Here is a 24938-nt window from a genome sequence, read left to right as displayed (position 1 = left end):
CAGGAACAAATTTCTATTCAAGAGTAGAAACAGACAACATTCTGCTCATTTGGTTTTCTTTTCAGCAAGCTTGGAAATCCTAGTAGACCGGGTGTACTTTTTTTTTTGGTCACTAAACTGAGGCCCCCCCATCTTGTCCCCCCTCCACCTGAGTGTTTGGGTTTTTCCCAACTTCAAGCACTGCCAAAACACAGCCGTGGTCATACCGCCAAGCCAGAGGGGCCCGGTTGCAGGAGCCAGAGAACAGAACCAATCAATAGCGGAGCAGTCAAATCCTCCGCCGGCCCCAAGCCTAAGCATTGGCCCAACACACACTGGGCTTGAATTTGTGCCATCGGGCAACTAAAAACCCACCTGCTTGCCACTCGTGCCAGCTGGTCCGACTGCACAATCAAAGTTGCTTGACGAAGCCTTCTTTTGTTGACATATTTGTATTGAGCATGTGTGGTGAATCTCACAGATTTGATTTGGGTTGACTTGTGAAAATGAGAACCATGTGACTGGCATTGGAGCGCATCACATGATGAGCAGACGTCGTTTCGAATCTATTTTACAAGGCTCCGGCTTATGCGCAGCCGGGCATTAGTGGTGGCGGCTGTGGCCTGCGCTTACAGGAGGATCCCTTCGTTCTAAATCCAGAGTCCACCCCTCCACCTAAAACGTATAAAGGATACACTTCCATATGACTACTGTACTTTATTCCAGAACTGCCCTGTCTGTCATTAAGTGCAGCCTTTTAAGCGACGCCTGTTTTCATGTCGTCGTGCTGTGACTGACTTGTGCCGCGAAATAAACGAGGCCAAGATATATAAGATATTACAGCTGAAAGTTTTTACCTCACTTTTGTGTCCAAAAGTTTTTATAATAGGTCTGAGCAGCAGCTACTTGGGAGTTGGTATGAGGCAACAAAAGACTATCAGCATTTGAGCTTTTTTTGGGGGGGTAGGGGGGGGGGGGGGCAATTTTTTATCAGGATGGAAGAATATCTTCATGGTTGGCGGTTTCTTACCTGAATGAATTTTTAATGGTCCATTTTTGGCTTACTATTCCGACCTTAAAGGAGAAGTCAACCCCAAAACATAATCTTGGCAATAATATGTTCTATGCAGCCTCACGAGTTTAAATACAGTATTCTAGTTAATATTGCATTAGTGGAATATGAGTTAAGCAGCAAAATCCAGCAGTTTATCATCAATATCAGAAGGCGGCCATTTTGCTATTTGTGGTCGAGTGAAAATGACATCACAGTTACTCAGGTAACATCCAATCACAGCTCAGCTTCAGAAAACAGGTGAGCTGTGATTGGTCATTGCCTGAGCCCTGAGCAACTGCGATGTTTACAAAATACGCCAAAGCGGAAAATGCATGGAGAAAAGTATTTCGCAAGATCAACACTAAAAACGTATTCACTTTGTTCTCCTCGAATCATAATCCTTCATTTTACAAAGACTTTTTGGACAATTCTATGCTTGGCTGAGCATAAAGCAAGGCCCATAAAAGGCTTGCTTGGATGAGTTTGGTGTGGAAATCTTAACGCCATCAAGCGTTGTTGGGACGATCAAGAGCAGAGATTACAGGCCTGACCCTCTTGTCCAACGCCAGGGCGAATAAGCAGAAACATTACAGTCCTTACAATTTCACTTCCAGACACGCGTTGTGCTACTTTAAGCCATATAAATATAAAGAAAAAAAATTATTTGTTTTTTATGTATTTTGGTTCACTTGTTTCAGTTTAAAACTAAACTTGCAGGGGGGGAGGGAAAACAAACACTTCTCCAGGAAAACCCTCCCTATAAATCTTAAAACTGGGCAGATGTTGATATCCTCAGAGCGATCCGTGGAGACGGCGAGAGAGGGGATGACACACACAGGAAACATCTGGGAAGAATCAGCGTGTAGAGAAAAGACAAAAAAGAAAAAAAAGCTAAAAGAGGGGGCGGATGAAGGCGCAACCACAGGTTACAACCAGACCCGAGCTCTGCGCGAAGCCACAGAATGGAAATATACAAATATATATATAGAAAGTCAACCACACTGCTGATCCAGAATATGTTTTTTTACACCTAAATAAAGTTTACTTTCCAGGCTTTAGGCGGATGTTTAAAAAATGAAACCTACTAAGAAAAAAAAAATCTGACTGACAGTATTATTTGAGTTTCCTTCCACTCTGGCGAAAAGGGATAAAGGATACAGGTGAGAAAAGTAGCTTATATAACTAGTCTCGCTAGCCTTTAACACCATTCTGACACCACGCGTGCTGCAGCTGTACAACATCTCCGCACATTTTCACTCAAACGTGCTTGCCAGCTAAGTGGCTGCAGAAAGTCCTTTGTAAAGCTGCAACAGATCCGATGCGGGAACCCCAACAAGGATGCAAAGGAAACATCATGTGCTTGCATGAACGCACGCTGACTACGAAAAAGGAACCCACATGCTTTTGACCAGCTTTGATCATACGTTCTCGCACACTTGCTTCCTCTCTCTCATTTTCCTCCCGTTGGGCCCCTGGAGAAACATCTTAAGGGGACGAGTGAAGAGGTTCCGAGTGAACTGGACTACAAAGAAGCCATATTTCAATTTCAGGCCTACTACAAACGCTTCCTACAACATGTGACAAAGAGGCAACCTTTTGCAGAGGACTTTTTTTTATTCCCCAGTTCAAACCCCATGGGGGGGTCCTGCTCTTATGTGAAAACAGACAAGAAGCAAAAGCAATGGGGACTTTTACACTGGCGGGTTTACAACTGCTGAGTGGCGCCCAGGAGGGCAGGCAGCAGCAAGCTTCCAGCCCGCAGGCTCCAGTGAATGGGATAAGGCTTCTTTGTTCCAGACTCCGCCTACCTCCTCTTACATGCGCAACCGCTACATGCAGATGCTTAGAAATCAGTATTGAAAAAGGACAAAAAATGAGAAATATTTGCTTAAAATGGGCCTACCAGCTGCCACTCAAAAATAATTGGCACTTTTAAAAAGTCCATGCTGAAAAGTTCAGCTTCAATTGGTTTTCAATAAAATGAAAAGAAAATAGAGAGGCATAACTGTAAAAAAAAAAATCATGCCTTTCTGTACAAGTTTGAGCTACATACAATGCTTGTGTCCCCCACACAGCAATATCCTTTTATGTCTAGCCTGTTCATGTGCTTGAAGGCACCTTAAGCTATTTGTAAGTCAAATCCAATATATGAAAAGCAAAACTGAACATCACACAACAGTTGAGCCTTTATCTGTCTTGTGAGAAGTGTATGTGTGTGTACAAGCGGCTAGAGTTTGTTCAGGCACTTTTGCTTTGTTCAGGCACTTTTGCCCCCCCCCCCCCCCCTACCCCCAAAACTGACGGGCTTGTTGAGATTGGACAACAAAAGGAGAGGCGACCTTATATTGCGCCGCCCCCCCGAGTGGAGGTGTCAGGTGTCCTTCTGCACCGACGGGGCAACTAATACTGTCTGTGGGTTCAGTAGTGGATTTGTGTGAGTTTGTATGAGCAGGACTACTTTTAAAAGTAGTCTGTTGATACGAAATTTGAATAGACAGAGGAACACTTTGTTGTGAGTTTAGCGAAATTGAGAGAGGCATTCGGGAAATTCCGAGGACAATCAACGAAAACAATAAAAAGAAAAAAACAACTCACAGGGCTGTAATATCCAGAATTTTTTGGGGGGTTGGGGGGGTTCCCCAATCGAAGGGGAGTATCAGAGGCTGGGTGAAATCCATAAAACTGGATGCTCACTTCTCCCGCCCTCTGGGGCTGAAAGTAATAGTCACTGTCCAGCTAATTATCCCATTGCGGGATGCTGTGTAAAAGCATTAACCCACCTTTAATTGGTTCTGTGTTAAAAGGCTTATAACAGCTCTAATGTGGCTAATTTGCAGGATCTCAGCATAAAAGAGGCTTTCGGGTATCTTCTAGGAAAACATTGAAAGGAAGTACAGAAAAAATCTGGCCAAAACTGACTGAACTGTCTCGCAGTGTGAAACGTTGGGCAACTAGTTTCCATAAGTGACTAAAGGTTAACCACTGGGTTTGTGGCAATTAAAAATGTATATTGCCATTAAACGGCATTGCAACATTATAGCTGTAGTAGCCGATCAAAAATGCTCATGAGCTTCAACACACACACAAACCCTTTACGGATTTTAAGCGTAGCTGGCTAATACTTTACATACAAGATATGTAAATTGTGTTTTATGATAATACTGGACAATATTCATAATTTCAGATGTACCAGTGACTAAAAATCAAAGCATTGAGAATCTGGTGTGTGAATGGGGTGATCCATCATTGCTAACAGCCTCTCAAAATAGCCACCCTTGCCTTATTCTCTCCAGTTTCCCCCTCTGTGTGGCTATCTGCTTTCTTTCTTGACAATCACACCATGTTTTTGTGGTTCAATAAAACACTACAATAATGGAGCCTCAAATGCTGATACAGGGTTGCAGTTTATCCACTGTAGAGTGTCGTAGATGTGCGATGCTAAATCACTGTGTGTAGCAAAATATCACCAACTGTATATTTTTTTGTGTGTGTGATGGTCCACATCAGTCATGTTCGGCCATGTCACTCAATACACAATGGGCCTTAAAAACAATTTCAGACACTGCCTTGAACGGTTATAAGACAACAGACCTTGTTGTGTAATAAGTCAACAAGTACTGTATGTTCTCTACAGCAAAAAACAAAACAAAAAAAGGCATGGTATAAAACAACAGCGCGAAGTAGACGTGACTGCCTAGTTAAGTCTGTGTAAAGTAGAATGTGAATTCCTGACAACGATGAGCGGGAAAACACGATGACTGTGCACAAATGTCAAGTTGCACAAGCTAATCCTTTGTTATGTGAGCGCAGTCACAAGACCAGAGAAGAAAAGATCTTTTTCCCATGCCCCCCCTATGAGTAGCACAGTGGCTCGACCTGATGTGTAACACAATCTACATTTTTAATTATTTATGTCTCGTGTGAAACAAACCTCTGATCAGTAATACGGTGTATTGTAAGCAGCTTTCTGCGTTTAAACATTTGAAGGCTTTTCCCTTGCATAAGCGGAGTGGCATCATCTGTCAACGTCGACCATTAGCATTAGGATTAGATGTGTTTGCTAAGAAGCAGCAAGTATGAAACGCGGCACAGTTCAGGCCATCCACGCTCTAACGTCGCCGCAATAAATAACGATGGCTGCGGTCCCATGATTGACTCCGCGTCTGCTGCCCCCTTGCCTGCAGAATCTCTGGAATCTCCACAAGACGGAATGTAGAGAAAGTGGGCCATTAAGTGGCAGCGAGTTTCTAGGATTTAATAGCAAGTTCGAAGCAAAACCAAGTTTTCATGGTGCAGCACTCCTCAAGCGGAAAGGATGTAACATATTTGACTGGCAAGGGTGGGAGTAGTTGTTAAAAATCAGATTTTAGTAGGGATTTATTTTAAATTTAACCCTGGGGAACCCAAGAACCCTTTTCTTCTTTGGAAAATTATGAATTATACATTAAATGACTGCTATAAGTTCACTGAACACCAAAATATATGTTTTTTCAATTTTAACCCTTTTTTTTTTTTAACTAGCTCAGAGTTGCTAATTTATTAAAATATATATATAAAACATATTCCTAGGCATTCTGCAACATGATATGAAATAGATTAACAAAAAACATTTTTTGTACCATCTGATGGTTTGCTGAGAAGATGGTTTTGTTTGGATTGATTTCCAGCTCAACAAAACAGCATGTTGCCAGCCATCTTGTCACCACCACTCTGGCTCATGTAAGTGCAATATTCATCCACTAGATGGCCCCACGCAGGGGTCAGAAGTGGCACTCTGGACTTTTGAAGTTAAATTTGTAAAAAAAAAAAAAAAAAAAAAAAGGTCTTTGTTATTTGAGTAGCAGAATTTATAGGGGCCAAATTTGACCCCGTGGGTTCTCCAGGGTTAAAACACCGCTTATGACATTCAAAACAAGTTCAGCGGTTTTCCCTCTTCTTGAATGTGCATTATTTCTGCTGATACCAAACAACTTCTTAAACAATGTTTACCCAAATGAACGTGGTGGTGTATTATGTACGTGGAATGACATCACTGCATTGTGTACTCACAACTGCGCGGCGAACAGTCGGCTCATCTTGGCCACGTGCTCGTTGTCGTCCATGTCGCTGTCCCCTTGCTCGCCGCTCAGCTTCCTCTTGGTGGGGCTGATGGGTGGCGGGCCCGTCCTGTGGTTGGAGATGGACGACGAAGAGGAGGAGGAGGAGGAAGAGGAAGAGGAGGAAGAGGACGAAGACAGGGACAGGGACTGCAGTCGGGGGTCTCCTCGCAAGGCTGCTTCTCCTAAAGAAAGGAGGACACAGAATCGTGAGTTTGTTGGAAAGTTTAGTCCCAAACAATTTACAGTACAGTGAGTGTTTAGGCAACAGTTGTGTTGACTTGGTTTGCTCCTCCAGAATTAGCAGTGGACTATCTGTTATGGAAACCTGTGGAGAGGTTCTGCGTGCGACTGTTTGTGTGCGTTTCTCTGACTGACTGAGTCCGCCCCCGCCCCCCCTAGTGTTGTCCCGGTCCAAAAGGCCTACAGAGTAGCCGGTGAGTGGGAGCAAAGAAAGAGGAGAATGAGGGAAAAGTACCACTGGCTCCGTCTCAGCTCGGGGACTTTCCACGGCTTTGGATTCAGGCATCTGCCTGAATTTTCCCAAACATACAAACTGAAGAAAAAGCCAGCTCCAGCTCAAAACTCTCCATAACTACTCCCAAAACGGAGACAAACAAAAAGTTTGTTGCCAACACTAAGATCCCGGCGCGTTACAATATCTAACTGCAGCCTCTTTCATACGGAGAACCTGCAAAATTGGTGCTGCTTTCTACCCAGAACCCGGCAAAGCTTTTACACAACATCCTCAAGTCAGATACTTAAGATAGTTGACAACATCCGCATTGAAGGTGGACAACTGTAAGCTCAACTTTATACACCCATTCCATGTCAATGTCAATGCATGACTTGTGGTAAATACTGATTTTATATTGACATTAATGCAGTGCAAAGGCTTTCAAATTATTTGAAAAGAAATATCTATACTTAGAACAGTTTTTCTTTATGTCTGTGTAGACTCTGTCAGCCTGGTCATGGCATTCTGCGACTCTTGTTAATTGTGTTTTCTTGTTCTCTGAAAACTGAAAAATGACTTAAGCAATTATTCTATTAGTTTAACGAAATCTCAAAATGCCTGGTCATTTTTGATCAGTTAATAAATTTGTATCATTTGAAAAGAAAAATTACACGTGCTTTCAAAGTCAAGTTTTCAAGTCATAATGAATGGTTGCCTTTAATCAATGCATATATTTTAGCTAATGAAATTAGATTTTATTACCCCCCCCCCCCCCTTCCTCCCAAAAAAACTTGTTTGTGGGCGCATGTGCTCCAGCCTTAGCATGGCCTCCCAAACACTTGCCACACACACACCCTATGGCATGCTGCTGCTAGCCCCACTGTGCGCCATGGCAACAGGGATGACATCATTACATTTGGCCAGGCAGATAGATGGCAATAAAAAAAGGAGAGGAGGCATGTGACAGCTCATCGTCCAATCAGGATGCAGGATACGGGGGACCCTTATCATAGGTTCAGGAGGGGCACAATGTTTAAATAGGTGAGTGTTTTCCGACCCAATTTAATTAAAGACATTAGAAACTAAACTACAGAGTGGAACCTAAAACATAGAACACAATCTGTTCAGTAATGATGGTTGACTTCTATGTTGCTCTAATTTCCAAACAGTTATTGCATATGGGGGGGGGGGGGGGGATCATGTATTAAAGCCATAAAGTCTTTAATAAATTTCCAGCCAAGGTTTTAAGTTACATTGACATTGGTTGTAAGATACTGACTGCTTTGGTCAAGTTTTCAGCATATTAAAAGTGTTTATTGGCAAGCTTCTCTGGTTATGCTCATGCTAGTCATTAGCAATTACTGTTTTAGTTACATGCGGTTTAAAAAAGCATGTGCTCTGCAAACATTTTCGACTTCTGTTTGCAACTGATCCCCATATTATTCTCTGCCATCATTACATTCCACACTATAATATCTGTGACTGAGTATGTGTGTGACTGAATGTGTGAGTTTTGCACTTGGATTAGCGGGTGGCCGTTACGGCTAACCACTTAGCTAGCCTGCAAGTTGAGTGCCTCGGAATCAGTGGCGATCTGTGGGAGCCATCCCTGACAGCTCGTGTATAAATGTGCTTATTTCGTCTTTATTTTGTTACCAGTTGTTCAATAAAGCGATTGCAGGCCCACCAGTAGCTGTGTCTATCCTTGACCACTTTTCGGGGGGTATTACCATTTCTTCTAACTAGCGGAGGTAGGCTATATTACAGTGGTTAAAATTGATACCTTGCGTTGCGAAATGTAGTTACTCAATAAGCCCCAATAGCCATAATCACACTTTATATATTAGTGTGAAGTGTTGTTAAGATTTTTTGGGGGCATATTTTTTCCAGAAACATTTGCATGAATGCCTAATTGTGCCACTGTTTGTTTGCACAATTAAAGTACAAATTCAAACTTATTTTTGCACCCGTTTTAATAAGAGTAACAAACATATCTTTATGCATGTTAGACATGCGCACAGATGGCCCAAATAGAATTTTTATAAATGCGACCATATGTGCGACACAACTTCCTCTGCATATCTACTCTTCATACTTCTAATTAGGAACATCAAAAAGACGACGACATGATGAGAAACGCTCTTGAGTGGAAGTCAAACTCCTCTCCTCTCTCATTCGATTGGGCCCTCGTGATCAAAGTCTATTTCTCTTGACAGAACTTCAAACAGCTTGAAATCTGGATGAGATTAGATTACAAACGGAGGTGAACTCGCTCTCTCTTTCCCTCTTTTTTTCCCCCCTCAAGACACTCCAAGATGAGTCCAAGCTTGTCTTGTTATCTCCGTGCTTGTGAGCTTAGTCCTCGGGTGATGCTTTTATCTCACTCATCACTCCAAAGGAAATCTAAAACAAATCAATAATAAAGACTTCATGAATGTTCTTTGGAAAGTTCAACATTGGTTGGATACCGGGGAAAGGAGTGCTTTGTGACAAACTGCACTAAGAGTATTATAAAAGCAACAAAACTTTTTTTTTTTTTAAACAACCCAGTAGCTACTACTCATACAGCACATTCTAAAGCTGCTTTCACACTGCAGCTCAATTCCGATTTTTGCACATGCATCTGATTTTTTCATGCACTGTGAACGCTCATCCGCACGCATTGGATTCATACGTCATCAAAAGTCTGATATGCGCTCTGACACGTCTCTGACGTCCTCTTCCAACCTCGCTACTCTGGCGACATGAGATTAAAAAAATAAGTCTGACGGATTTCTGTTGCTGTTTGTAAACAGCACATTCAAAACTGACGCACGAGGAAGCCGATGACACGAGCCAACCAGGAGCGCAGGCGTACGAACAGCTGAATTTGCATAATGTATGCAGACAAGAAGACATAGGATCGAACTCCTAACACGTCCGCGAAACGAATCCACCAATCTGTAGCGTGCGTTGGCACAGTTACATTTGCATATCACACTGTTAAAAGTCGCTTGCCTCAGTGGATTGGCTGGCGGTAAAACGTTGCCGGGACAATATTTACTTCCGTGACACCACAATGTGACGTCGCTGTTTTGGGTGTACGTCACTCGACGTGTGCTCTTTGCGCATGTGTGTTGCGTTCACATTAGATGTTGCATTTGTTGTTGTAATGTGAACAGTACATAAAAAGATCGGATTCAACAACAACAAATCTGAATTGGGCATCACACCCTGCTGTGTGAATGTAGCCTAAGTTATTGTTCACAACCCCATTTTTCTCCAAATATAATGCAACTATTGTGCTAAAACACATCCTATTCTTCATTCATTATACTTGTGTGGAGAACAGTCAGGATGCCTGTGTGTGCATTGCTTATTGTTTTGGTTTTACTAGTGCACCGGTACATAACAGTGTTGCGGATGCACATGTGCAAGCTACGGTCACTTGATGATTGCCAGGTTGGGATTTAAAAATGAGAATCTGTTCCCAACTCACCTGCAAGTTTGTCAAACCAACAATTGTGAGGCACATTTTTCGGCATGCACAATCTTTGTGGCGTAACACTGGTTATTTTCCAAATGTCTACATATGAGCAACATAATAAATTGTGTAAGCTCAAGGCAACACGTCAGCAGAAGGACAGAATCACACAACTCCCCTCCACTTTGTTCTGAGCATGTCTGGACACATACGGTTGTTCTTTCACACTTCCACTACCTTTCCTCGCATCTTGTTGTATTTCTTATCACGGGGTGCATGTTCTGCTTTGTCAGATAAAAAAACAAATGAAATCAACTCATCTAGCTGCCAGCAATAAATAAAGTATCTGCGTGTGAATTATCATATGAGAGACATCCAGAGGATAGGCACATGTTTAAAAAACACCAAAATCTACTCCTCTCTCTTCAAGTGGTGTAATTGGATAGATAGTGTGAAACCTGAGAGGGGAGAGAACACAGAGAAACCTTCTGTTTGGATTCAGTCCTGGGACAGTGGCACTTCTATCCTTACTCATCGCAAGCCAGAAGAATAAACTATGACAATACTGAAAGCTACTGCTATTTCATAGAACAGCGGAACCATTCCATTATGTTGGTTGACTTCTGAGTCAGTTCTAATTTCTTAATGGCCATACAAACGGCATAATAAAGCTAATTTTAAAACTACCTGTACTCCCCATTTGATGCACCTGACTAGAGAGAAAAGCGGATTTGCGTGTACTATCAATCATACTGCTTCTATAGCACTGAGCAACCATACATTTTCCCATGTCGCAGTGACTTCCATTTCCTGTTCTACGGAAATGTGCCAAAACACAACCTGAAAAGCTGCCTGCTATATAAATAGGTAGACTGCCCACCAGCCAAGTGATGATTAAGTCATAAATAAAAGTTTGAAAGAGCCTGGATCTTTTACTCCATGGAAAAGAGGCAAAGTGACCATGACATTTGCTAGCCTGGAAATCCAGACACGGCTTTGCTATCAGTCGCATTTCTGAGGCGGGGCAAACCTGAGCTAACAGACAGTGGAATGAACCAATGAGCGAAGAGCGGACCTGACGTCCAAAAAGCGACTCGTTGAATTATTCTTTTTTTTTTTTGCGAAGACAGAGTAAAAAAAATCCAACATGGCTACTAGCCGAAGAGAGACAGTAGTGTATGACGTCGTTTTTGCGGGAAAAAACTTGAAGCGTGCAGAATGACGTTGCTCACGAAGATGACGTCACGCAAATAGACGAATTTGATTTAGCCAAATCATCTTTCATGCTAATCTGCAAAATGCCTTTCAAATACATGGTTTCTATAATATAATAGGTGCTATGACATGTTTATTTCCTAACATCAAACACAACGTGTCAATTGGAGAAAAATGTCCTGAATAAGTGGATACCATGTTGGATATGTCCCAAGGCAAGCTTGCATATGTAAGGCTTCATTACAGTATTTAACAGGTCAAATAAACAAAGCTAAACCGAAGATACTCTTCCACTTGTGCACATACAGATTAGTGTAATTCAACTGTTTTCTACACATGATAAAATACAGTACCTCCACATTATTTTCTACAATATACTCTCGTCTGAGTGCTAGTCAAATATCAATCCCAGGTAGTGGGAGATTATAATATAATTTCTCTTAATTGCCCCCCCAAAAAATATGTATTTACTACCAATAATGCAAGTATGTCCATCTGTCTATGACAGTGACATATAGTATAGGCAATACTAATTAATGTTCTTCCACTAGATGGCAGATGGTACATAATCATTAACCTTACTTTTTGTGCCTACTGCCATTAGATGTTTTGCTTATAATACTGTGTATGTATTGGTTCAATAGAGGTTTACAGGTTGTGGGGTGAAGAAATTAAGCAATAGTTTATTTCTAGAATTCCTATAGTAATGTTTTAATGCAAGACAATAAAACGATCTTGCATCTGAAGCTAAATCTAATAAATTGTTTGTTTTGTCACTATGTTCAAATTAGCGGATTAACCTGTCATCGTGGAGCGTGAGGGCGTGAACAATGAAGACAAATGACAGCAGTGAACAAGTTAAACCGCACTGAATCAGACGACGAACGTGACAAAAGAGTTTAGGCGTGAGAACGCGTTTCCCAATTAGCCAAAATGAAGCTAACGTCAGCAGCGTAGCCGACGGCGATGGAGGGCGCTATGCTCGATGAAACATACGCCTATTTCACAACGTTAGGAGAGTTCGACGGGAACGCCAAAACGCTGTTATTAAACAAAATACGCTTAGCTAGTGCTGCGAAAACCAACCATCGGCTACAGCGTGCTTTCCTAAATGTGAAAACATGGATAACAGTGTGAGTGTAAAAGCAGTAAAGGCCACTGGGAAGTTTTAAAAACAAGCAGAAACCCAATCGACAAAATCCCCCGCCCGCTTCGTAAAAAAGCCTTCCAAGTTTACCTTCGTAGCAGAGTATGCCAATGTTGTTGTTCATCTTGTCCAGGTACTGGAAATTCAACAGGTCCATTTTCGTCAGTAGCATTTATCGCCCTTTTTCCTCCTTACCGACAACAACAAAATTAAGTCAAGTTGCTGGTTGTTGCTCTTTTTTTTTTTTTTTTCAAGCGACAGACAGACAAGTTAAAAGGCCCAGCCTCCTAACTTTAGTCTCCGTAGAAAACAAACAAAAGTTACTCGCCGTAAAAGAGAAAGAATGCTTAAAAATAATTTGGAGGAAGATTTAGCAAACGCGTGCAATAATAACAGCTTGGTAGCGCCAGTTCTGCTCACAGCCAGCTGTAAGTAGACTGCACTGACACGCAGGCTATGTCGGGTATGACTCCAATGCTGACCAGCTCCGGCACACACAAGTGGATGGAGCCTCGGTCTGTGACGTCACGCCAGTGCGGAAGTGCACAGAAAGGGTGCGTTCTCTCATTGGACAACAGGTGGCGACAACACCAAAACGACGTGTGTTCACTAGGTACAATATGGAGAGAGTAGTATGAGAGGGAAATGTTTTGTTTGAAAATACTTTTCTTTTTTTTTCTTTTTTAAATAGTTATTTTACTCATGGTTGTGGGAGAGCCGGAGCATCCATCAGACTTTGAACTTGACTGGTCTCCAGCCAATCACAGGGCACGAATAAAAAAACCAACCAACCATTTACATTTACACATATGGCTATTTTAGAGTATAAAAAAATATATTCTAGGGATCTGTGAGGAAGCTTGAGTACCCATGCACGCACAGGGAGAACATAAACTCCACATAGGAAGGTCAGAACTGTAACTTAACCACTAGGTCATTGGTATTTTTGAATATCCCAAATATGATATATTTGAATATCCTAATCACAGTCACACTTACAGACAATTCAGAGAACACACAAGCATGAGAACATGCAAACTACACAAAGGAAGGCCGGAGTTGAGATTTGCATTAGGACAGTTTAGAATAACCATAGGTAGCGATTTAGAATCTTCAGTGGAGCTACTGTAGCTCGCTAGTCTCATGAATTTAAGAAAAAGTCAAAGGCAATATCGGTGGGAGTGAAAAAAAAAACACGCAACCGAGGGGAGAACATGAAAACTCCACACAAAAAGGCCAAAGCCGATATTCAAACCTTGAAACTCATAACTGTGAGGCTGGCATGCTAACCACTGAAGGGTTTTCTTTTCCGCCATTCAGAGGCACTGGGCATGCTTGCGAAATCCCCAGAGGGCCTCAAATCTCAGAGATGTTTTATGTGCCAGATCAGCCTCTCCAAACATATCCCAAGAGAGAGAGGGGGAGGACATGGGGTCTGTGGGGGTTCTTAAACAGCAGTAATCCAGTAGTACATTTAGGAAGAGTGAAAATGGTACATATGCATAGAACACTAATCACTTTAAATAATGAGGTAAGGGGGGTCACATAATATGAATAAAACAATAAAAAGTCTGTGTTTATAGTCCCCACTGGAATACAAGGGGGTTGTATTGACTCCGGTGTGAGAAAGTTGGATCAGACAACTCTTAAAGACTTATGAAAGATAGTTGATAGCCAGTAACCATATTATAAAATACATTTGTACTATTTTAACAACCCTTTAATAAGTTATAAACCCAAATTAGTGAGGATTAGATGTCAAATATGCAATGTGACCATGTTTTAGGAAGAAGTCGAACATAGCCTTTAGTTTATATGTGTATGTCTGCTGCCCTCTAGGGTCCATAATAAAAACGTCCTCACTGAAGTGCCAAGGGAGCTTAAAGCATTATTTCAAATAAATGCAATTAGTTTCCAAAGTGAGAAAATAACATTACTCATTAAAATGAAACTTTTGTTTAACTGAGAGCAGGTGTGTATTTTGTTTATTAGTACACACCAGGAAGTGCCTTGACACTTTCAAGTAACCAATATAAAAAATAAAAATGTTGTTAAAAATAAAAGAGACAATATATTTTAGGGCCTTATCCTTATGGATATGTGGTTCAAATCATCATCATCATTCCATGACAACTTTAATATCCTGCTCCTCTCTATACTGGAAACTGACACCAAAAACAGATTTCACCTATAACCTACCCCACAAGCACTCCATTTAACACTTCCTGATTGTTTTTATACACACACACAAATATGCCACAAGCCTCTCTTTGCTCCCCACTCCCTTTGCCTTCCTCAATCAAGAGAGCTTAGCATTAGCATTAGCTTCTTGGAGCCCATTGTGTCCACTTTCACACACTCTCAGTTAGAACAGAGGGCTTCTTTCAGTGCTGCCAACTACTGTGTTCCATGATGCTGTTGACTTCCAAGTCATTCACATTTTGAAAAAAAAAAAATCTCCTATAGGAAAGCTTGTCAATGGAATTGAAACTGCAAATGGTTCAATTATTATTATTATTATTTTTACATTTTATATTACCATACTATTAAAGTTAAGCAATGTATAATAGACAAAGTATGTGCAGCAAAACAACTCAAGACATCTGCCTATTGATGCCTAAAAGATTGTGGCAAATGACAACTAGGAAACTCTTGAACTCACGTCAACAATTCTTTGCCAGGTTCCAAAATACAAAGGTGTGTCAGCATCTAGTTGGTAGGGTACGGTAATTAATTTTATAGGTCAGATTCTTTCCAATGTCGCAGTGGTTCTATAGTTCTATAGTTTAAGTTTACCATCACTGATGCCCTTATGTGTGGTAAATTGCATAAAACACAATAAACAATAATAATAAAGGCAAAGAAAAAACAAACTAATTACTTACAGTATTAATGTTTCAATGATTCCCTAGAGACGCTCGTGACATCGCAGTGATCGCACCAAACTACCCAATCTTTTTTATAATATTTCAGGGATACTTTCCCATATTGCACCACTTCTGGATCTGGAGTGGGCGTGCACGCTCATTGTGCCATTAGCCCATTTAATTTTCTGCCTCCTTTTCTATCAGGACAATGTGGTGACGGGCCTACATGTTGTGACTCAGGTCCAGGCATTTCTCTCTCTCGCCAAGGAGTGGGTGCGTCTGGCTGTCAGCCCAGCAAAGAGTCACCGGTGAGTCGTCCTCATGCTTTATTAACGTGCTGCGGCAAGTTGAATCAAACACTAACAGCATGTTTTTGTTTGGTAAGACTTTAAGACATGTATGAACAAAGTATATTTTGGGAAATGGTACAAGGGCAGCAAAGTGGACTAGCACATCTGAGGACAAGTGTAATAGAAAACAAATGGATCAATAAACACAAATAAAGGCATAGAAGACAAAAACGTAAGTTGAATTTTAGGGTATTAACGTTGAACTATTATGAGTATCAACAAACAATGCATCTGGAAAGTATTCAGCTGTGAGGAGGTCAGTCTGCACAGTAAACAAAGTGTCAGAGACACTTTGTTTACATAGTGACATCATCACTTAAACATGTCACTCTGCGAGTTGTGATGTCACCATTTGCCACCAAGGTGACCTTGAGGCAGTAAAATGTGTCATTGCACAACACGGTGTAGAAGTAATTACAGTAATTATCTAATGTACTGTGTGTGTTGAATGCAAAATTAAAAAATTGCCTTTGGTTTTTCCATGTAAACAAAAGGAGCAAGACGTTGGACTGACATCAATACGGCCGCAACGGGACACCAACACAGAAAGTCGGCACGCTATTGACAAGATCTAAAGAGGTGAGCAGAGAGGAAATATCAGGTTGCTTAACCAAAACAATGACAACAGATGCGTTGCTATACTGTCATTTCCCACCCTTTCTCCTGAAAGTGTTCAATGGTGAAACCCTACCCTAAGAAGTCCGGAAAATGAAGGATACAGTGAACCCGTGCTATTCGAGGGAGACAGGGACAGATAATCCCTGCTGCATATAAAATAATTTTCAATAGTGTAAAGATATCACTGGCAACAAAACACTTAAAACAGAAAGGATCATAAAGTATCAACACCATGATTCTAACAATGTGTACACAATCAGGAATCCATGTTACATAATGACTGTATAGTTAATATATTCAACACAAACAAACCAAGTTCACATGATGCTTATTAACAGTATTATTAGCTAAGTCTTTTGAAAAGGTAAATATTAAAATTCACAAATACTTTACCAAGAGTATGTGGAAGTTCACTATGCTGTAATTACTTTTTTTTCTATATGAGGAAAAAGTCGTTTTAGTGGAGTTGTTCATTTGTTTAAGTGGACGAAACACCAGGCGCTTAAACCACAGCATTTATTAACTTGGGACATTTAAAGCTATTTAAAAAAAAAAAAACAATGAATGTAATTTTACGGCAGGCTTCACGTTATTTAGCACAAAGCTTCTCCTCAAAGTACAAATGGTTCAAGTTTTGCACTGTGAGACACATGGAAGTGCTGTTTCATTTCATTCTGAGTGACTATGGAGAAGGCCATCAAAAAGCGAGGAATGTCAAGTATGTGTGGTCAGCACAGTCCTGAGAGAAAGTCTCTAGACTGCCGAGCTGGTATGAGACGGCCCGACTTGGCATTTAAAGAGAAGGGGTGAAGAAGGCCTTGCCAAGTTGCCTCCTAATTTCCGTTTTGTTACGTGCATCCACAACCTTCAAAACTGTAAATTAAAAAAAAATCCAGCACATACATCGGACAAAATTTGAGAGGAAATGAGCACCGTATTGTAATGCAAAAAAATAGCTAACAAAAATAAATGAGAGCAGACAAAACAAGTGGGTCAATTGCATTAACCTCATGACAGTGACCCTCTGACACGCCACCTTTGTGGCTCCTCAGCCGCTCACCCAACCATGAAAGAGAAGCAATGGCACAAGGAAAAGGTCTCTGAGGAGGGGAGTGAATATAAGACAATGAAGGACAAAATGTGAGTGACACAATTCCAACTCTACGTGCCCTCTGACCTCTGAAGACGACCCAAGGAGCAACAGCGAAAAACATTTGCATACACGTGTTTTTTCCCTAATATAATAAATGAAATTATTATTTTACTTCACACCGCCATTAGTTTTCTACTAGTATCAAGAGCTTCTCTGAGCGTTTATTTCTTTGGTATTAGCAACCACAGTTCACCCTCCCCTTTACGATGTCTCTGCCTTTGTCTTGTGGTTTAATCATTAATTGCTTACTTATTTTCAAAATTCAAAAATAAAAATTCTGAGCAGCTAGCACATTTATTTAATTTTTTTTTTTTAGAAATAAGCATCCTCTCTATTTAAAAAAAAAAAAAAAAAAGAAAAGAAATAGGCATCCAAAAAAGATTATTGTGTGTTATTTTATTTCACACTTCAATGGGCAGGCACTAACTATTTCTATAAAAACAACCAATAAGTCTATTTTCAGTCCCGTAATACTAATGATGACAAGTTTGACATTTTTGGCTAATGTTAGCATTTAATTCACTCAGCAACATGATTCCACTTTGCAGTTTTTGGAAAATGTTTAAGCAAGGAGTTCAATCACAGCCCTGTGCTTCTACGATGTCATTTTCAAAATGGCTGACAGGAAGAGAAAAGGCTTAAATAAAACTTTGTTGTTGTTGTTTTAAATGAACCTTAAAACAAGTTTTTAATGGTGCATTGTGCCATTTACAAAGGTAATATTAAAGCTTTTTCTACATCATGCATGCTCCAGCAGTGCCCAGATGAGTACGAAGAGCCCTGCACTACACCTATCAGCTTTCATCTTTCCTTTAAAGTAGTTTCTTTGGGTAGGGAAGGGGGGGGTGACATCATGCGCATCCCCGCTGAGTAGCAGACATGTGGCTTTGTGCTAGCATTAGCCTGTGGTGTTAGCTAGCGTACGACACATGAGATGCTAACTTTCCACAGTTGGGATGCTGCAGTTACGCTTTGGGCCAGAGGTGGCAGTCATGAGTAAAAAAGTGACAGACTGCACAAAGATCCTTTAAGTATATGCATCCATCCATTGTCCGCACAAATCCTGAACATTTTGAAAGATTTTTTATAGCAATTGATATTTCACTCTAAAAAAGTGGACATGTTAACATTGACAACATCCAGGTACAGACGTCTGTACATCTTTCCAAATGAATTGCCCGATAAATACAAATCATTCACCACTCATATGCTACAACTGTCCTAACTTAACAGAACAAAGGAAAAGGGTCAAAGATGTAACCCAAAGTTAATGTTTAAGCGCAATGACTGCGACTTTGTAAAGGACCAGTGACCTAGTTATCAATGAATAACGCTTTATTCTCCTGATAAAAGCATTGCTGATTGTAGTAAGATTTATCTACTGCAGATGCCTTGACAACTGAAAAGTGATAGTTTAAAACAACAATGACATCATGGCAGCGCCAATTTATTAAATATTGCACAGTCTTGTCATTTTGTTGAACGATCAACATTATGTCAAGTAGTTGGACCAACGAGTTCAAACAATAAGTAACAACAGTGATTTCAACATGTAATGTGAAAGACTTTGGAGAATTTGAAAGAATTTGGAAATTTTGAAAACGGTTCCTAAATATCTTTTAACTCGTGGTTGGTCCATTTGTCACAAGTGGCCTTAAATAAAGCACTAGTTAAGCAAAATCCCGATGTTAATGCCTTCATAAGACATGCGTTAGGGGAAAAATGAGCAACAGATATTTTCCATATGCTCTCGCTATTGGCTGCCTGTTTAGAACCTGACTGAGTCATGTTGAAGCAACTAGCCGCAGGGCAGCAAGAAGCACCAAAACACACCCAGCCCAACCCTAACTTATCCCCCTCCACACAAACACACACACATATCTTCAGTCAAATAACCTCCCATCCTGTTGGCCGCCGGTGAAGTTTAGACAAAGTGCCATCATGCTGCATCTCAAATTTCACTTTGCATCGCCCTCTGGCAAGATCCGACTAGTTTCGGCTGACAGCCTTTCTGAATGGTTAAAATATTACTACATACTAGGACAAAGATGTCTGCCAGTCATTGTCTTGACAATTTGACAAACTAAGACAGGTTAAGCTAACAGACCGTTTCCCGCAAATCTACCACCCCACAAGTGAGAAGCTCGCCAAATCTGCTGATGTTTGAACAACCCGTGTAAATAAAGGAGGGAATGAGACATTGTGTTTTATTTGTCTTTTTCAATAGACAGAACTGGAGTGAAATGTGTGGATGTCAACTGTTAACAAATTTGGTCTAGAAAAGTTTAACTTTTTTTTTTTTTTTAACCTTATGTGTTGTAATAGTTCAGCAACAGAAGTGAAGTGAGTGCAAATTTATCAGTTTCACGATACGATCTTTTACGTTAATTTAATTTCAGAAACCTACTTTGATTTCTTTACTTTTAAAAGTATTAAATATTTTAAAGTCTTCTGTTAATGTGTTTAAAAGTTGTTAACTCATTCCCTTCCAGCGATTTTCACTGAAGCAACCCCCTTCGCTCCCGGCATTTTACTAGATTTTGACTGATTTTGCCAGGCCCACAGAATATTGTGTTCTGTTACTGTAAAAACATGGAAAACACCTACCAAAAGAAAGAATAGAGTTTATTCTTTCATCAGGAAAAAGTATATTTCTCTCTGTTTCTGTTTTAGCATTTAGCATTAGAATATAGCTAAGTTTAATTAATATTCACAAATCTGTTTAAAACAGTGGGGAAAGAGCTTGTTGGAACATGGCCCTGGTTGATCTCTTATACTCTGCTGCCACCTTCTGGTCGTTTTTTGTAATAACTAACATTGTTTCATGCATTCTATTCAATTAAGAGGCTGCATTAAAGCCTTCTGTATTCTCTAGCATAACAAAATATATATTTTAAAAAAACATATAAATGCGTCTTTGGGAGCATGGTAATATTTAAATTGAATGTATTTATACGTTTTTGGGAGCAAATTAGTTAATGTACATTTTTTTTTTGTTTTCTCTGCTTTTCCTCCAAATGTCGTCAATTGTTGTGTTTGTAAATGCTTTTAGTTGTTGTGTCTTTGCTTGTGTGAAGCACATTGAGTTGCCCTGTGTATGTAATGTGCTATATAAATTAAGTCAAGTCAAGTTTATTTATAGAGCACTTAATCACAAAAGAGTCTCAAAGGGCTTCACATGCCCACAGTTGACAAATACAGTATTAACAACATCCCTTGATCGAACCACAAGAGGGCGAGGGGGGGGGACATAAAGCTGCCTAAGACAGCATAATTGGCAAAATCATATGTAGCATTGACGGGAAATCAATTTAAGATTAATTACACAGCGTTTAATAGCAGTCAGAGGCTGGAGCATGGTGCTACCATTTCCAGTTCTGTGGAAATACTCTCAACTTTGGCGCTGGTCCAATTAGCCGATGGTGGGATGCAATACCGTAAAGTAAAGTAAACATAGCTGTGGGAAAATTGCGCCTATATTGCGAGAGCTCCGCATAAACTGGGCTACTTTGTTAAGAGTCAATGGTGAGTACAGTATGTTGTTAATAAATTGTTCAACTTCAGAGGTTCTACTATACAGTATTCCAGTTTGGGGGGGTAACTGGAAAAAGGGCATGTCACTTAATGTACATTGAAACAGGGAGTCAAAAAAAATGTAGACCTTAAAGCTAAATTGGACACTTGGACTTAGAGTGTAAATCCAGCCTGAAGCAACATTTTATGCATGTCACCTTGTTGTACAATGCAGAAGCTGCAGGGGTGTGCTAATACAAATTGTGGCAATGCTCCTAATTGCAAAGCGTAAATGTCGTAACAGGCGGCATCGGCCCTGACAGGTTTGCGCCTCTCCCTATGGCGCACACCCAAATCACAGTTGCAAACACTCGTCACAGGTGACAGCTAATAGGTCGAGGCCTGTCGATCTGGTTGGCGCTCTCAGCTGGCCCGCCGCTTGGTTGGGTCGCCGAGCAGGATGGTTGACTCACTCGCCTATTTCCTACTGCACTATTGTGCGCGCATTGTCGCGACACAAAAGGGGCCGCACAACTAAACGTGACAAAACAAAAACACAGCGGGGGGGCGGGGGCCAAGGGGCGGAGCAAGGAGCTGGTTTTCAGTTGATGCGGGACAATGCATGATGGGATACCAGTTGCTGACACGCGAGACAAGCTGCGTCTGAACATTCCCAGGCTGCCAATACACAAGTGAGCATTTTTGCTAGAGACATTCCACGTTGCTTGGACACAACAAGGCCCAAATTGTGTACCCTCTGCCTGAATTTCGTCATGATGATTCTGGGACTATTCATTGAAAATTTCAAATGACAAAAAAGCCTTTCGATTTACTATTTTCTTTAAAAAGAAAAAAGACATTGGTGCCTCAAGATATTAATTTAATTTTTTCCGTACTTATTTTTTTTTTTTTGTAGAGCTCAGTATTGTTCATTCGGTAATTTTACCGATTTGACATGTCATCATCATTGCTGTCCTTTTTTTTTTTTTTATATATATATATATATTTTTTTTTTTTTTTTGTATGTATTTTTCCGTACTTATAACTCACTTGCGTTTTAGATCATCTTTCTCCACTGAAATAAATGTAAATTCCATTAATCCGTTCCAGCCTCCCCTAAAAAAAGAATGTAATGTGTTCCTTAATAAGAAAAAAGTACTTCAAACAGTCACTTACATACAATAGAATCTGTTTATTCATAAACTACTGTCCATTTTGTTGATGTAAAACTGAAATTTCCCCACAGCAGAGCTAATAAAAGCTGATTCTGAATTCTGATGGTTGATTTCTGTCCGGCCAGTGGCAGGAAGGCCTGCTGAGAAGGATTTTGCCCATTTCTTCCTAATCTCGGAAAGAATTTTACATTGAGCAACACCAAAAATCAAGAAAAACAGACGGATGTGCAGAAAACATGTCGGATGTAACTCGACTTTACTAGTGTAGGCAAGCAACTGGTTGAACGGCAGCATTGGTGGCAGTTGAGTGCGATTATCACTCATTTTCCTGCCATGAGGAAATGCACAAAGACAACTATTGTGTTATGTCACAAAGCAGCACCGAGGCTTACAGCTGAGTAGAACGTTGCGCCTTGGTTGAGACACAACACGACGCTAATCACATAAAGTACTGTTTCCCATACTGTGAATCCGACTATTTATGTACATTTTTGTTGCAAGTAAAATGGATATCATCTAGAAAGCAGGCACACCTTGAATGAATGTCTGTTGTGGTCATTATCATTCATTTATTTTTATGGAACAGGAATTCCAAACAAGTGTGCCAACTGAGGCAGGTTAGTGTGCCGTCAGAGATCATAAGGTGTGCCACGGACAATCATTCACTTATATTTAATTAGTCCAAAAATAATTTGTTAATTACAAATAATGTATCTTTTTTTATTATTATCTAGCTATACCATAGCTTCTTCTATTTCTTCTTCTGTTACTACGCCTTCTTCGGCCTCTCACAAGTCAGTTTTGATACTACAACAGCTATCCGATTTGGGAAAGGAGATTGGTGATTGTCGTGTGTGCCGTATTGGTCATCTTGAGTACCCCACAAACTATAACAGCAGTAAAAACAAACATGCTACTTTTTTTTCCCCCTTGTCAAGTGAGACTTCACTCATATTTTAAATTGTTAAAAAATTGTTATGTGTTTACCCCACTTTTTGGGCGCACTATCAGGAAGTCAAGGAGGTAAAAAAAGCAAACAACTTACGCTCTTCTTCATTTGCATGAACAAATGACGCTGCTCTTGACAGAACATCCAGTGACGTCTCCATGCTGGGTTGCCTGTGGGACAATATTGGGTTGAAGTACGCAAAGACACAAAATATTTAAGTGGGTGATTCAGAATCCCTGCGGGCCACAACTACGCACACAATTCCACTAACGTTTGAGTTTTTTGTTTGTTTGTTTGTTTGTTTGTGAGTGCATGCTACAATGTTGGCTTAATCATTATCTTTAGTGTTTGGTTTTGGGGTGGGGAACCTACAGCCTGCTCTAAAACAAATAACAAAACAGTTAAAGATAATCATGCTCAGATATGATTGACACTGTCACTATTGAGCTATATTAATTTGTTTATATTATGTTGTTTATTTTGGACAGCACAGTGGACTAGTAGTTAATACGTGTGCCTCTTGAGATCCACGGTTTGATCTCGGGGCTCTGGCCTTCTTGTGTGGTATTTGCATTTTCTCCCACTGCTTGAGTAGTTTTTCTCTGGGAACTCCAGCTTCTTCCCACATTCCAAAAACATACATGTTAAGTTCGCTAAAGTCTTTAAATTGCTCAAAGGTGTGAATGCTTATTTGTCTCAACAGCATACAGTATGGGCCTTGCCTGTATTTAACCGGCGACCAGGTCAGCATGTACCGTGTCTCTCACTAAAAATCAGCTGGGATCGGCTTCAACTCACCCAATAACCTCAATGGAGTATAAGAAGAAAAGAAAAGGGATGTTAAATGAATAGTTTGGAATACTGTTTCTTATATTTTAGCCCTCTTGTAACCAGACAAGGTCACCAAAATATTAAAAACACCTCAGAGTAAACTACAGCTAACCTAATTTGGCAATAATATTGGATCTCACTGGCCGTTTATAGAAAAGCATGTCAAATTTAATATCTTTTTTTATTATTTATTTTAAGTTCTAGTATAAATGGTTCGCGCGGTTTGTCCTCCACTATGGAGCAATCTTTCCTGAAAAGCTATGCAAGGTATTTGTGGATTTAAAAAAAAGAGAAGAAAAATAAGTCATGTTTTGACTGCATTCTTCAGATGTTTTCCTCATTTCCCACAAGGAGAAATAAATTACAAGTGCTAGTTGTAACTTTTGCTACGCAATGCTGAAAACGAAAGCGACAATGCAATGCGTCTGTATTTCTACGCACTTGCATTTCTAATTTCTATCCCACGGTTTCCTGACATTTATTACCCGAATTGTCATGTGATGACATAAAATAGAAATACGTTTGCTACATAAATGACTTGGCAACATTCTTGGTCACTACCACTTCCTATCGAATAATGATCACTCGATCCCACGAAACTGGCGGTTAATTTATCAGTTTCCTCCAATATTGTTACTTCCGTGTTAAAATGTGATTAAATGTGTCCAACATGTTTTCATCTAAAGCCGCCACGGCACAATGTGCCAAGTTTACATTGAGAAGCACGTACCTCCTTTAAGCGCCACTTTGGTATCTTCCAGTAGTACAGCGCACAAGCATAGGGAAACAAACAGTGAAGGGGGAAAAAAGTGTATATTCCACAGAGATACGAAGCTTAATCCGCAGCTAAACGGCTCCGTGGGAAAGAGGACAATAGTAGTAGCTGAGCTGTCGAGACCAACTTGGTTGTAAACGAGGAAGAGGAGGAGGAGGAAGGAGGAGGCAGGAATGCCTGGAATGATGGAATTCAGTTGCTAGCAGGTGGTGAAAGTAACGCACGCTGATTGGCGCAGCCGAAGGGGCATGATATCAGCATTAATTATGCTAATGATTTGCGTCATATCCTCTGAA

At 40.4% G+C, this 24938-nt stretch overlaps 1 protein-coding gene across 2 annotated transcripts in view; it reads right to left on the bottom strand.

Annotated features, from left to right (window-relative positions):
- Positions 1 to 24852, bottom strand: part of vgll4b (vestigial-like family member 4b) — a 32238-nt gene extending 7386 nt beyond the window's left edge. Inside the window, exons 1-3 of one of the 2 annotated variants that reach the window (XM_077573536.1) lie at positions 24598 to 24852; positions 23133 to 23206; positions 6083 to 6314 (exon numbers count right to left, since the gene is read on the bottom strand). In XM_077573536.1, coding sequence (XP_077429662.1) covers positions 6083 to 6314; positions 23133 to 23196 — 296 coding nt within the window. In that variant the 5' untranslated portion in view covers positions 23197 to 23206; positions 24598 to 24852. Of the gene's footprint in view, positions 1 to 6082; positions 6315 to 12501; positions 12900 to 23132; positions 23207 to 24597 lie in introns of those variants that run through there. The other variant, XM_077573535.1, reaches the window with a different exon arrangement.
- Between the last annotated feature and the right edge of the window lie 86 nt (positions 24853 to 24938).

Source organism: Vanacampus margaritifer, chromosome 8, assembly GCF_051991255.1.
Source record: "Vanacampus margaritifer isolate UIUO_Vmar chromosome 8, RoL_Vmar_1.0, whole genome shotgun sequence".
Lineage (NCBI taxonomy): Eukaryota > Metazoa > Chordata > Actinopteri > Syngnathiformes > Syngnathidae > Vanacampus > Vanacampus margaritifer.
Note: the sequence above shows the minus strand (reverse complement) of the source record. Positions and strands in the feature narration are given on the sequence as shown.